The 14,688-nt window shown below is 39.3% G+C and overlaps 1 protein-coding gene across 1 annotated transcript in view; it reads right to left on the reverse strand.

The window, feature by feature from the left end:
- CAPN13 (calpain 13) overlaps positions 1 to 14,688 on the reverse strand; it is an 85,343-nt gene that overhangs the window by 59,831 nt on the left and 10,824 nt on the right. Inside the window, exon 2 of the mRNA XM_023217320.1 lies at positions 5,390 to 5,619. Coding sequence (XP_023073088.1) covers positions 5,390 to 5,587 — 198 coding nt within the window. The 5' untranslated portion in view covers positions 5,588 to 5,619. The remainder of the gene's footprint in view (positions 1 to 5,389; positions 5,620 to 14,688) is intronic.

The following is a 14,688-nucleotide window of genomic DNA, read 5'->3' on the forward strand; positions in this document are numbered from 1 at the left end:
GATTGTGGAGACCTTTCTCCAGGCAATGCTTAGGGGTAATCTCTGTTATATTAGGTATGTCAGAGCTCTTGTAATGCAAGGGCTCCTGGCATCTTAGAAAATACCCTCTCTGATGTGGTCCCAAGCCAGCTGCTCTCGCCTAATCATCTCCAGAGGTAGATGGAGAAATATGCCAAGAAATAATGTGACAGCACCCGGCATATTTCTGCATTCTCTCTAAAGACTTCCACATCCTCACATGGCATGCTGCTCTTGGATAAGACAGCCCTGTGTTTAGCCTCCTGGTATTCGGCTGTTTCATATGGTGGCCAGAGTTCAGTCTGGGACAAGTGGCAGTGTCACTCCCTTTCCTATTTTTGCTAGAGGACTTTGATTTATTGGCATCCAAGTTCTCTGGCTGAATGACACTTGGCTGTTGGCAGGGTCACTTTCTGCCATTTTTTGTTACCTATTGCCTGATGGCATGTTTTCATAACTTAACCGGCACTTACAACTCTGCTTTTTAACCTCTTCCTTTCCTGAAGAACACATTTTGGTCCCAAGGTGAATCGTTTCTAGTGAATGATCCTTTCAGAAACTGCTCTGGCTGCATGGAAGGAGAGGTGTCACCTGGGTAGGCAGTGCCTCACTCTAGGATGACCACAGGCAGGAAGCCACAGTGGGGCTGTGCTGAGCTTCGAACACCTGTTAAGCAACGTACTTGGGGCACACAGCCCATTTTTCAGTTGAGAAGTAAAGTGTGTTTTACTATAAAATGGGTACAAAGATGAAATTTCAGTTTATCTGACAACATTGGTGATTGTTGTGAAGATCTACTGTTTACCATTGTGTACTGTCCAATATGGTAGCCACAAGCCATATGTGGATACTTACGTTTAAATTAATTTAAATTCAATAAAATTTAAACCTTTAATCCCTCAGTTGCAACAGTCACATTTCAAGTGCTCAATAGCCACATGTGACTAGTGGCTACTGTATTGAACAGTGCAGGAAGAACATTCCCATTATCACAGAATGTTCTATTGGATGGTGCTGATCTATTTAATGAGGATGATAATATTATCTACCTCACAGGACTGTGAGGCCAATTAAATGAAATATTGCATGTAAAGTGCTTAGCGTAATACTTTACACATGTACATGCTTGATAAATTATCCATGAAATAAAAATTCTGCTAAAAGGGGTCCCCTTTAAGTACCAAATTTAGCTCAGGGAAATATCACATAGATACCTCATGTGTAAGTGTAATTTCTCAGCACTGTCCCTTGCTGAGATTGGGGCTGTAGGAAGCATTGAGACTGATGAGGAGTCGGGTCCTCTCAGTGCCATTTGCACAGGGCACTGTCAGGGGCTGTTGTGGAGCCTGACTGGGGGATGGGGAGGGCTTGGGAACAGAATGAAGCAGGATGTGAACAGGGCTTCCTTCTACTTCAGAAAAAGTTTCAGCAGCAAAATGGATGAGATTATTGGGTTAATTGTTAGAGGAAGCAAGGACAAGAGCCAGAGGAAGAAAAGGGTAGGTAAGATGGTGGCGAGGAGAGAGAAAGAAAGGTATATGACACAAAACAACTTTTCTGCACCAGGCATAGAAAGCTAAGCCTGGTTCTCATGCCCCTGACTCTTGGGCTAGTGTTGAACCTGCCAAGCTGGGATAAATACTCAAAACAGAATGATGTCCCTTGTGGTTTACCAGTTGCCTATAGGAGGAGATTTCTCATTGTCTGGAAAAACTTGGAATGTGGAGAGGGCCTAAAATACCTTGGTGCTACCTCAGCCATTGTATAGTTGAAGTGTAAGGGCCACTGGTCAGACCTGGTACAGGCACTCAGCAAGTTCCATAGCTTGGGAGTCAACCTTCTAAAAATAGTGATAGAAAGCAGAACATGAGGCTGGGTGTGATGGCTCATGCCTGTAATCCCAGCACTTTGGGAGGCTGAGGTGGCTGGATCACTTGAGGTCAGGAGTTCGAGACCAACATGACCAACATGGTGAAGCCCCGTCTCTTCTAAAATACAAAAATTAGCCAGGCATGGTGACTCATGCCTGTAATCCTGGCTACTCAGGAGGCTGAGGCAGGAGAATCACTTGAACCCAGGCAGTGGAGGTTGCAGTGAGCTGAGGTTGTACCACTGCACTCTAGCCTGGGCGACAGAATAAGACTCCATCTCAAAAAAAGAAAAAGAAAAAAAAAAGCAGAACATGAGAAGAAAGGCATTTTCTATACTCCCTGCCAACCTTCCTTCAGCCCCTACATAGTTTCCTCTGACCCACATTTTTCCCTGAAAGAGTTTCTTAAACTGGCCAAGGGCTGAAGCTGAGATGGCTGGACGGTGAAAGCCCAAGAATCCCAGGGAATAGGCCCTGAGGCTGCTACCTTATGACATTCTCGCAAATTAATCACAGTAACAATAACTAGTGCGTACTTAGTGTTTACACTGTGCTAGACACTGTTCTAAGTATTGTACTCATTTAGTCCTTAAAGTAATCATATGTGGTACAGGCGCCATTTTTATCCCTAAAAAGGGAAAAAAGGGCAGAACATAGACAGATGAACTTTAGAGAGGGATTGATTTGTTTTACTCACATGAGGTAGAAGATTCTACTAGTGCAAAAAACATTACTAGTGACAGGCAGGAACCCAGAATAGGACATGAGCTTATGATGAGGACTTGCAGGGGCCATTTAGCATGGTGTTAGGAGCTCAGGTCTTGAAACCAGACTCCTGGGTTCAAATTCCAGCTCTACTATCATCTAATTATATGACTTTGGGCAGAGGTACCCCTACTCTCTGATTCTGCTTCTCCGCTGCAAAATGAGGCTAATAATAGTCTCTTATCATAGAGTTACTGTGAGGATTGACAAGTCAAGCCCCTAAAGCCAGACCCCATATGGTCAGCATTCTGTGGGTGTGGCCATTACTATTATAAATGGGCCAGGCTGGGGTGGCTTCTCTTCCAGTGTTCTCTGCAGTCACAGCTGTACACTGTGGCTCAAGGACATCACAGTGTCAAACGGGTGAGTACATTGGCTTTTTCCTTTATTGTCCTACCTGGAAAATAGGTCAACTCAAGGTTTCTTTCTTACACGTGTGAACTTGAAACATGCATCAGGCACCTGTAGATAGGGTTCTTCATTCATCCATTCACTCATGTACTTGTTCATCCAAATTCTAACAGAGACCCTATTATGCACTTAAGTCAGTGGGGGGAAAGTGCAGCAGGTGGAAGGAATCTTCATTTAAATTCTGGATCCTTCCCTTGCTAATCATGTCACCTTGGCATGTCACATCACCTGTCTGAACGTCAGTTTTCCGTAAAGTTAGGAGAAAACGAAGAAGATAAAGTATGAGAAGACACATGGAAAGCTCTGGAAAGTACTATACAAAGGTAAGTCTTGCCAACTGTGATAAAAAAGACAAAGAAATATGACATTTAAAAAGAAGTGCCAGAATGAAAAATGCCCCTGCCCCCAATCCCCCCAGTAGAGCTCAGGTAAGCTTTTGGATGAGGAAAGTAGTAATGGGAAAAGCAGATTCGGCCCCTGGCTGCCTCTATTTTGGGTTCTTGGCATTATTCTTTATAAGTGATTTCACTTCCGTTTGCCTCAGTTTCTCCTTGCCCCCAAAAGACATCACAAGTTGAATTGTTGTGAGAATCAGATAATTAGAATCTCTCAATCCTTTCTAAAGAGAAGTGTTATAAATTCTTCAACACTATAAATATGGTCTCACATCTATTGCTCAGCACCTTGTGAGAAAAAAATCTCATCACTTTCTAAAATAATCTCAGCTTCTGAAAATAGCAAAGGGAAAAAAATGACCTCTTGGAACTTCTTTAAATAGAATTCTCTGCTTCATCTTTCCTTAGGAGGTAAAGACTAGAAGAAGAGAGTCATTGTTGAGGACTTACTGCCAATGACTGATAAGAGGACCCTAGAACGCTGAAACACCCCACTTTTCTCTAAGTAGCATCACAAACCCTACCTGATCCCTAACCCTTCCCTTCACCAAAGCTTCAAATCTGTCCCAATGTAGGGCAAGAGGTGTCGCCTCCCAGAGCCTGATGTCTTCAGTTCTCCTTCCCATGTGCAGAACTGAATTAGAGATCCACAGACCAGACAAATACTTTTGTCTCATAGCCTCATAGCCTCTTAGTAGCCACCATTAGAAAATAACTTTACTCTGTAACCTACCTTGGCTTTATGGGAAGTGTTTGGACAGTGCTTGGCATTTAATCAGTGCTCAATAATGGTTGCAGATATTATAATGATTAGCTTACTAGACATTATATTATTTTATCTCATTCTAGGTTATGCTGGCAGCCTACAGAAGCATGAATAGAGGTTTGGGCAGGAGGGTCCTTAGAGTGGTCCTTATCCGGGTGCTTTGCATCAACAGTAGTCCTGATGAGATTATCAGAATGTTGAGTCAGCTGAGACATTTTCCGTGGAGGTGTCATGCCCTAAAATTGAGATAGTTCTAGAAAAACCAGGAGGGCTCACCTGGCTGCAAGGTAGAGGTAGTGGCCATCTGCTGGGGTTGTGGAGTCAGGGAGATCTGAATGTTGTCCTGCAATATCTCCCTAATTTTAAAGCTGATGTCTAAAATTCTCTTGCAGGTGGTCAAGCCTCTCTAAGGTCGAGAATGTGAATATAATTCTCACTCATAGGTGGGAACTGAACAATGACATCACTTGGACTCGGGAAGGGGAACATCACACATCGGGGCCTATCATGGGGGGGAGGGGGGAGGGATTGCATTGGGAGTTATACCTGATATAAATGACGAATTGATGGGTGCTGACGAGTTGATGGGTGCAGCACACCAACATGGCACAAGTATACATATGTAACAAACCTGCACGTTATGCACATGTACCCTAGAACTTAAAGTATAATAATAAAAAAAAAAAAAAAAGAGAGAGGGGAGGTGATTATTTAAATTCATCCTATAGTGTAAATGACTGACCTGATATCTTCACTTTAAGCAAATTCTAACAGGGAAGGAAAAATGAATATAAAGACACTGACACCTGAAGAGAAGAAAGGGTGACAGAGTGATAGATGGGGCCAATTATGGGGTAGAGGAGACTCCAACAACTACAATTTTCATACCCATGGTTTCCCATCTTTAGATGAAAAATGGAGGCATTTTAATTTAGTGATATACTTAGTGTTAGAACTGGGTTAGAACTCACGAGTCTAGGCTCCTGGTTCCTGCTATAGCATTTTCCCATCCCGCTGAATAGCTACAACACTGGAGCAGAGATACTCAGTGAATTTCATTCTCCTTCCAGTTTGGTTTGGCCCAACCTCCTTTTGGCTGGAGGTGCCATGGCAGGCGACTCCGAGGACCCTGGGGCTGGGTATGCTCCTGTGGGGCTCACTTACCTGTGGCCGCTTCCACATCACATTGGAGAGGTGTTTTTCCTGGAGCAGCTTCTGGCCTATGGAAGAATCTGCTGCAGGGAATGTCTCATCCTTAAACATCTGACCGATGCTCAGGCAGTGATCCCGCAAGGTGGTAAAGTCCTGGTCTTTGAACTTGATGATGGAGGTCTCCACTGAAGGCTCCTGGTTATATGCCATGACTCTCCTTAGAAGGCTTCCGAGGTCCTTTCCTGCTGGTGAGAGAAACGGATACCTTTGGGGTAAGCCATCAAGTCCTTTGCACCATCAGATGTGAGCCCCAGATGGGCACTCTGATATACCACCCTTTACAGGTAGAGGACTGAGACTAAGTCTTCGCTGTCCCTGGTGGCACAGTCAGTGAGACTGAACTAGGATTCAAGCATCCTTACTCCCAGCTAACCTTTCAATCTGCTGTACAAAACAGCTTTCCAGTATGCTCTCATGTGCACAAGAGGCTATGGGGTACTAGTACATCTCATGAACATTTATTGAGCACTGCCAGGTGAAAAACTGGTAGATAGGTTTAAAAAAATTGCTCACAGCTTCCCTGAGTAGCAAGTGCACAGAGGCCCACGAGTTGCATTGGAAAGGTCACAGGGTGTTGGAGGGTTTGGTGGGGTGGGGGCAGAGGGGGTGGGTAGGAAGTGTTGGAAGAGATCGCCAGAAAGGTAGGGTTGGAAAGCTGGGTGAGGAAATGTTTTATACCCCATAAGCTCTGCAGAGCTGTTGAAGAGGTGGGGCATGATCAGATCTGTACAAGAATGGGGCTGCTAGGAGCAATCTGGGGACCAGAGAGAGGGTGTGGGCAGGGACTGGATGCAGGAAGGAAGCCAGGAGCTGCTGCGCTTGTCCACAGGAGAGACAGTGGTAGAGCATCAGAAGGGAAGATGGTGGAGTGTGGACAGATCTGGTGCAATTTTATAGGTGAAGAATTCAATATGGGGGATAGGGAAGGAAAAAAGAAAACAAAGAAAAGATAGTACAATGAATATCACATGGGTTTTGAAGTTTGCTTTCTGTTTTCATCAGCTCCATACCGCTTCTGCAACTTGGAGTGAATATTCAAGCCTGTGAACCTATTTTTCCACCTGTATGGATTGAAGCTATCAATCTCATAGGCTTTTTATAATATTAATTAAGTTTTGACCTAACCAACTGAGCAGAGTGTCAGGCATGCAGTAGTCCCTTAATAAATGTTAGCATCCTAGCTTTCCTCGCGTTGACAAGGAAGGCTGAGGTTTCTTGTTCAGGGAGCCACAGGAATGTAACTGGTGCCATTTGCCAAAAATGTACCACATCCTCCATCTGTGAGGCTGGCCTGGATGGGAATCCTGAATCCATACTTCCTAGTTATGGGAATTGAAAACCCTTTCTGGTCCTTAAGTAGGACTTTTCAAGCTTCTTTGACCAGGGTCAGTGCAGATGGCACAAAAAAATCCCAAGGTCCGTGTGTTCTACCCATTTTCACTTCACAGTGGAAAAGGAAGTAGGTGATAATGAAGGAGCTAGGACTGGAAGGGAATAAATTCTAAGGAAAGAATATGAACTCATAATCAAAATTTTAAATCTTAGAAAAATGTATGTAAACTTAACATAACTTAGCAGTTTTCTTACAATTACCTTGTAATACCATGTGGCAAGTTATTTAGATAGCACAAATTCGTAGACAGAATATCACCAGTGAAGTGTCATTGTGCAAGCATATTTGAGGAGAATTGTGCATACAACTGTCTCAAAAACAAGATATGAATAATTTACATTTACATTTGAACAATTAGATTGGACCATACAGAACTGTCATTTTTGTAGGTCAAAAATGTTTGAATATAGTCAGTTTCATAGGGTTTAACCTAGGGTAAGAAATGGTTAAATACAAACAGTTCCGTTTAGTTTAACCTAATACACATGTCCATTTCTTCAATCGAGTTCTCGGAGAATAATGGCACAAAATATTCAGTATGTCTCACCACTCACAATAGGGTTAAAAAGAGGGCCCACAATAAATTAAGTGGTGATAAAGCTACAATGTCAAAGTATCATTCAGAGTAAGAAAACAGTGATAGAAATCGATTGTCAATTCAAGACAAAAGGCAATGGCACTCGATAATGAAGAGTTGTGAAAATCATGGGTCTACCAGTTCTCTGTGTGTGCTCGGGGACAGTGGAACCAGTATAGCATTGCCAAGCCTCCTACCTCTCAGGAAAATATTGAACTACAATGTGTGATAAACTCTAGCAATGAGCTAATTTTGGTTTATGAAAACCAAATTGTAGTTACCTTTAATAATACAATTATGGGATTGCCTGTAAGTAGCCCTTAATTGCATATAAAATGAAATTCTAAATAATTTTGTTTCATTTCTCCTTTGGAATCATACAAAGGTCTTATATGTGAGGATCGGTTCCTAGTCCACCTGGGGGCCACCACTGTCCACTATTGGGTAGGGGACTGGCCACACTTTAGGAATTCACATTCTAAGATTCACTTGCCTCATTTGTGAAATGGAGATGATACTATTACACATGTTATAGGGTTGTTGTGAGACTCAGATGAAACCATGCTTCTAGAACACTCAGCACAGTGACTGGTAAGTAGAAAGCAGCCAATGCATGGTGGTTATTAGGATGATGATCGTTGCTATTTTGAGCAGGAAAGGACTGTGCAGAGGCCCAACACTGTCTAAGACGAGGACTTGCTCATACTTAGGACAGGCTAGGCTCAGAGGGGCCTGCAGGGTGAAGGACAGGATATGCAGTCAGACCTGGGCCCTGGGCTCTGTTACTGCTCTGTATTCACTACATGGGCTGCCCAGGCCTGGGAGAAGGGAAGGCTTGAGGACAGGCAGCAGGCTGGGTGTCTGCTGCTGAGGAGATGGGCTGCTCTGGGAGGAGACTTTTGATGGGGAAGGGAGAAGCAGGTAGCGGAAGCTTGTTCCACCTCCACACACATAGTTTTCTTTCTCTCTGAGTTGCTCATGGCTTCACCAGGGAACAGCCTGTAGGCTCATGTTCTCAGGAAGGACCCACAGTACCTGACAATATTTCACTTTTGTGCACAGCAGAAGAGGATCACCTGATTTTCCTGCTGTCACTTTTGGGGAGGGCTTTCTGGTTCTTTCCTCTCTTCTCTACCCCATTTGTCTCACTTTGCAGGGTAGCCAAAGGCAGAAGAAGACTCAGCTTTGTTAATTTCAGGGAAAAAAAAAGATTGCTGAAAGGCCTACATGATGTTCAAGGCAAAGTTTATCTTGCTGCTGGGGCAGCTCTTGGGTGTTGCAAGAAAAGTCACACAAGAGGAGCTAGAAACATCACAAAAATAATTGATATAAAGTTCTTCACATGAGAAGCTTGTGTAAGCTCATGAATCAAGCTTCATGAATCTGAAGCTTGCTTCAGAAAAGCAAGCAGGAGCTGCAGCTGGGAGTTACAAAGCCTCTTTAGCTCCCCTTGGTGTCTATGAAAGGAGCTTCCCTGCGTCCTCTGCTGAGTTCGGTGACTTAGTGAGCTCGGGTTGCCATAGCAAAATACCACCGACTGCGAGGCTTAACCGCATTTATGCCTGAGGTTGCAATTTTTTGAATTTTTGCAATTAGACCTTGGCGATGACCTTGAGCAGTATGATATAAATAACTCCCACATGCTTAGTGTTCCAATAATGGAACACTAGGCATAAATGGGTTAACAACAGGATATTTTTCTCACAGTTATGGAGGCTGGAAGTCAGAGATCAGAGTGCCAGTATGTGGTGGAGGGTGGGGAAGAGATCTTTTCCTCATCCTCTTCTTATAAGATCACAGTTCTATCAGATTAGTCCCCACTCTTAAGATCTCTTTTAAGCTTAATTGCCTCTTAAATACCTTATCTCTAGTTACAATCATGTTGGGGGTTAGGGTTTCATATGAATTTGTTGGGGGAGGGGAGCAGTACAATTCAGGCCAAGGCAGTGACTAACCCCAGCCTGATCCAACAACTCTCCTATCCCTGGCTGCATACTTCAGGGAGCGTGCAGATCAAAGGGAATTGGGTCATGTCGGTAAGGTTCTCAGACAATAGACGGAGGATGCCAGTGGACACAAGAACAAATGACAGAGCAGCAACAGTGATAAGTATGTAAACATTATTTGAATTAATGGAAACATGATGAGGGCTTCTTAATGGGAGATATGTCTTACATACTGCTGAGCCATACAACTATGTCTTAGCAGTATCTTGATCTGCCAGCACGTAGCGCCAGGCCTTGCACATAGTAGGTATTCAAAAAAATCTCCTGAGTGTCAGCAGATTAAATATTACATATCAGCTATTCTTGGATGTGTTCTATGATGCAGTTGCTTCATGAAACCCTCCACAAATAACAAATTATGAGGTGAAATTATTTTGGAAAATATCTGATACTGAACAGTCTTTATAGAAATTCACAAAAAGCTCCAAGAAGCCCTCTGATAAAGAAACTTAAGTTTGCTCCCAGTGTTCCACACATATAACCAATAAGTCCTTTTATTGGAGAACTTTTATAAATATTTCATGGAAAAGATGTACAAGAATTAAGTGACTTCAGAACATCCTGACTCAAGTCTTCATTCTACCCTGTACACACTAAGCACCTCAGTTTCTTCATCTGTCAAATGGACACATGATACTTTGTTGAAGAATCAAATAAGAAAATATATGGAAGGAGATTTAAAACATGAAATATTTTATGAAAAGATATTCATTACTATTTATTTATCTGACTAATCTTGTCCTAACCTGCTTGTATTTCTCTCTCTCAGAAATAAATAGTTGTAAGAATACACAGAGAAATTACCTAAATTACATCTGCCCAGAAACATGAAAAGGGCATTTATTGTCCCAGTTTCTCTCTTTTCCCTGAACTATGTGTTGTTCTTCTACATGAAAATTCACAGGAGGAATTCAATAACAATAGAATATTTAGGTAAACCTCAAATATCTGGAATTAAACAAACTTTTAAATAATTTATGAGTCAAAGATAATATCATAAGAGAGTTAGGAAGACCTGACATAAGCAGAAGGACATAAATAAGAAAGACAAGAACAGAAATTAGTAAAACAGAAGACAGATAAGAGCAGAAATTAATCAAACAGAAGACAGACAACAGATAAAATGAGCAAAGCAAAATTCTGCTTCTTTGAAAAGATCAACAACATTAATAAACCCCTAGTCAACTTGATCAAGAGTGAAAGAGAGAAAATGTAAATTGCCCATATTATCATATGATAAAGGGGTTATCATCACACGTCCTATAGACATTAAAGGGCTAATAAGAGAATACTATGAACAACCCAATGCCAACAAATCTGCTAAGTTGCATACAATGGATTAATTTCTTGAAAAATGCAATTTATCAAAGTTGACACAGAAGAAACAGAAAATCTGAATAATGCCATATATAGTAAAGAAATTGAATTTACTATCAAAAGCTTTCTCCTGAAGAAACCCCCAGGCTCAGATAGTTTCACTAGTGAATTCTATTGCACCTTCAAGGACAGAGTAACACTAATTTTACATGAACTTCCTCAGAAAATAGACAAGAAGGGAAATATGGCTGAGCAAAATACTAAAAACAAAACCTCATAAAGAAATCTTCTTCCTCAAAAAAATATTACAGACCAATATTCTCATGAATAGAGAAGCAAAGAGCCTTAAAATTTTAGCAAATCAAATCCAATACTGTTAAAAAAAAAAAAAAAACCAGAAGATACCACATCATAAGTTGGGTTTATTCCAGGAATGTTAGGTTGATTTATATTTTTAAAACTCCACCTGCAATCTACCACAGTAAAAAGCTACAAAGACATAATTTATGATAAAAACTCTTAGAAAACTAGAAATAGTAGGTAACATCCTCGGAGGGTATCTGTGAAAAATTTACAGCTAACATAATATTTAATGATGGAAAGTGCATTTTCTTCCCTTTATGATCAGAATCAAAGGAAGGATGCCTATTGTTATAGTTCTATGTACCACTGTTTTGAAGGTCCTAGCCAATGCAACAAGAAAATTAAAGGCAAAAAGATCAGAAACAAGAAGAGAACTGGTCCTATTTTGGTGTTTTGATTGTAGGAAATCTACAAAACAACTACTAGAACTAATACTTAAATTTAGTAAGGTCACAAGATACAAGGTTAATATTTAAAAATTGTATTATTATATAATAGCAACAAAAAATAGCAGAATAGTAACATCTAAAATACAAAATACTTGGGAAAAAGTCTAACATTAAAGATATTAAAGATATCTACAAAAAGCTATAAAACATTGCTGAGAAAAATTAAAGAAGAACTAAATAAATGGAGAGATATATCTGGTTCATTTATTGGAAGGCTCAATACTGCCAAGATGGCAGTTTTTTCCAAATTTATCTATAGGTTCAATACAATCCCAACCAAAATTCTAGCATGCTTTTTTTTTGTGGTTGTTAGAAATTGATAAGCAGATTCTAAGATTTACATCTAAATGTGAGGAACCTAGAATAACCAAAGCAATTTTTAAGAAGAAGAAAAAACTGAAGGACTTACCCAATCTGACTTCAACACATGTTAAAAAGCTACTGTACTGGCAAAAATATAGACAAATAGATCAATGGAGAAGGGTAGAGGATCTAGAATAAATCAACACATATATGGCCAATTAATTTGAGAAAGGTTTCAAGGCAATTCAATGGGGGAAAGAAAAGTCTTTCCAAAAAAATGGTGCTGGATCAACAGGATTTCTAAATGGGAAAAGTACAAACAAACATGGATCTTACTTCACACCATACACAAAAACCAAGTCAAAATGATCATAGAACTAAAGGTAAAACTTAAATTATAATACTTTCAGAAGGAAACATTTGTAAACTTGGGGTAGGTAAATGTGTTTTTGATAGAATACAAAAAAAATGAGCCATACAAGAAAAAAAATGATAAATTAGACTTCATTAAAAGTTTAAAAGATACCATTAAAAAAACACAAATACATATTTCAGACTAGGTGAAAATATTTGCAGTACATATATCAGACAAAAGACTTGAATCCACAACATATAAAGAACTCTTACAAATCAATAATAAGAAAAAAACCCATTAAAATGGCCAAAAGATTTGAATAGACACATCACCAAATAATATATAAAAACAGGCAATAACCCAACATTAAAAGATGTTCCACATCATAAGTTATCAGTGAAATGCAAATTCATACCACAGCGAAAGCTCACTATAGACCGTTTTCTAATGGCCTAAAATTTAAAAAGACTGATCACACTGTTTATGAGTAGATGGAAAACTGGAACTTTCATACACTCTCAGTAGATATGTAAACTGGTATGACTACCTTAGAAAACAGTGTGGCAGTTTCCTAAAATGTTAAAACATACACCTACAAAATGATTCAGTCATTCTGGTCCTAGGAATTTACCCAAGAAAAATGAAAGCATATGTTCATACAAAGACTTGTGCATAATCAAAACAGACTTATATTTAATAGCCAAAAGTTGGAAACAACCCAATGTCCATCAAAAGTGAATGAATAAATTGTGATGTACCCATAAAATAAGGTACTACTCAGCAATAAAAAGAAATGAATTATTGATACATGCAACAACATGAATAAATCTCTAAAATCATTATGCTATGTGAAAGCCAGTCAAAGTAGAATACATATTATATGACTCCATTTATATAAAATCCTAGAAATGCAAACTAATGTACCGTGACAGAAAGAAGTTCAGTGGTTGCTCAGAAATGCGGGTAGAGGGAGGAATGGGTTATGAGAAAACTTTTGGAGGTGATAGAAATATTTTTATTTTGAGTGTCATGATGATTTCACATGTGTATACACGTGTCAAAACTCATCAAAGTTTACACCTTAAATATATGCAGTTTTTATATATTCTAAGTAGAGTTGTTTCAAAAATTAAATGCTGTATATAGTTTATACAGTCTTCAGTAATTTGCTTCCCCCTGCACCCCATGGTTAAAAAGCAGCAGGATTTCATTTACTTCACTGCTGTATGTTATCCTATGATTTATTTGTACTTCTCTCAATGGATGTTCAATGCTCTTTGTTTTAATGAAAAATTATGCTATAAATGTTATTGTACATATCTCCTGATAAACATGTAAGAGTTTCTCTAGTTTACATTACAAGTAGAACTTTTGGGTTTAGGGAACACACATACTCAACCTCATTAAGTATGCCAAATTATTTTCCAAGGTTGTACCAATTTATAATTTCACCAACAGTGTAAAAGAGTTGCCACTGCTATATATCCTCACTAACTCTTGGTATTGGCAGGCTTTTTATCTGTACCCATCTCGTGGGAGTAAGTGGCAACTCCTATGGTTTTAATTTGTTTCCCTGATTACTGGTAAGATTGAGCATCTCTCACTATGTTTATTCTCCATTCATGTTCCCTCTCTTGAGGAATGAATATTCATATTTTGTGCCCATTTGTCTATTGAGTTGTCTTTTTCTTATTGATCTGTAGGAATACACTACTCACTCTGCATATTCGTCTTTCGTTGGTCATATGTCTTGTAAATATCTTCTCCCAGTTTGTGTCTTATCTTCTTAACTCCTTTACAGTGTCTTTTGATGAACATCAATATTCTTTACATGAATACAAATGTACTACAAATATTTGCTTATAAGTTTAATTTTTATAAATTGAGCCAATATTAATTCTTATGGGAATTTAATATAAGAAACTTTGTAAGAGATTCTCTTTTTAAAACAGAAAACTTGTAATCAACACATTCTTCCGAAACACTGATTTAAAAATTTCTTATAGATCTATAATAATATTTTTAAGAAGTCCAATATATATATCAAAATTCTGAAATAGACTTGCAGAGAAATACTTTGAGTACTTAGAAAATAATGCTGGTATCTGTATTGGCAAATATAGCTTTGCCAAAGCCAATTACTTAATTTTCCCTCCCTTTTCCTTTCTTCCCCAAAATAGAGTCCTTACTTTGAAGGAAGATATATATATATATATAAATATCTTGATTTTTAAAATGTATTTGATAAAATCTCCACCTATTCCCTGTGTGTCAACTAGATTAACATAGTAAAGTAGAATACAGCGTAGTAAATAGAATTCGCAGTTTGACCCAGAGATTATGGATGAATGGTCTGGAATAGTTAAGAATCACTGCATTGTAATAGTCACAGAGTTCTGTCCCGTGTCCTGTCCTATTCTACATTTTTATCTTAGTCCTTAAAGAAGATGTTGAAATAAAAATGAAGATCCTTTTCAACTCTTTCATC

The sequence above is a fragment of the Piliocolobus tephrosceles genome, chromosome 15, assembly GCF_002776525.5.
Source record: "Piliocolobus tephrosceles isolate RC106 chromosome 15, ASM277652v3, whole genome shotgun sequence".
Taxonomy (NCBI): Eukaryota; Metazoa; Chordata; class Mammalia; order Primates; family Cercopithecidae; genus Piliocolobus; species Piliocolobus tephrosceles.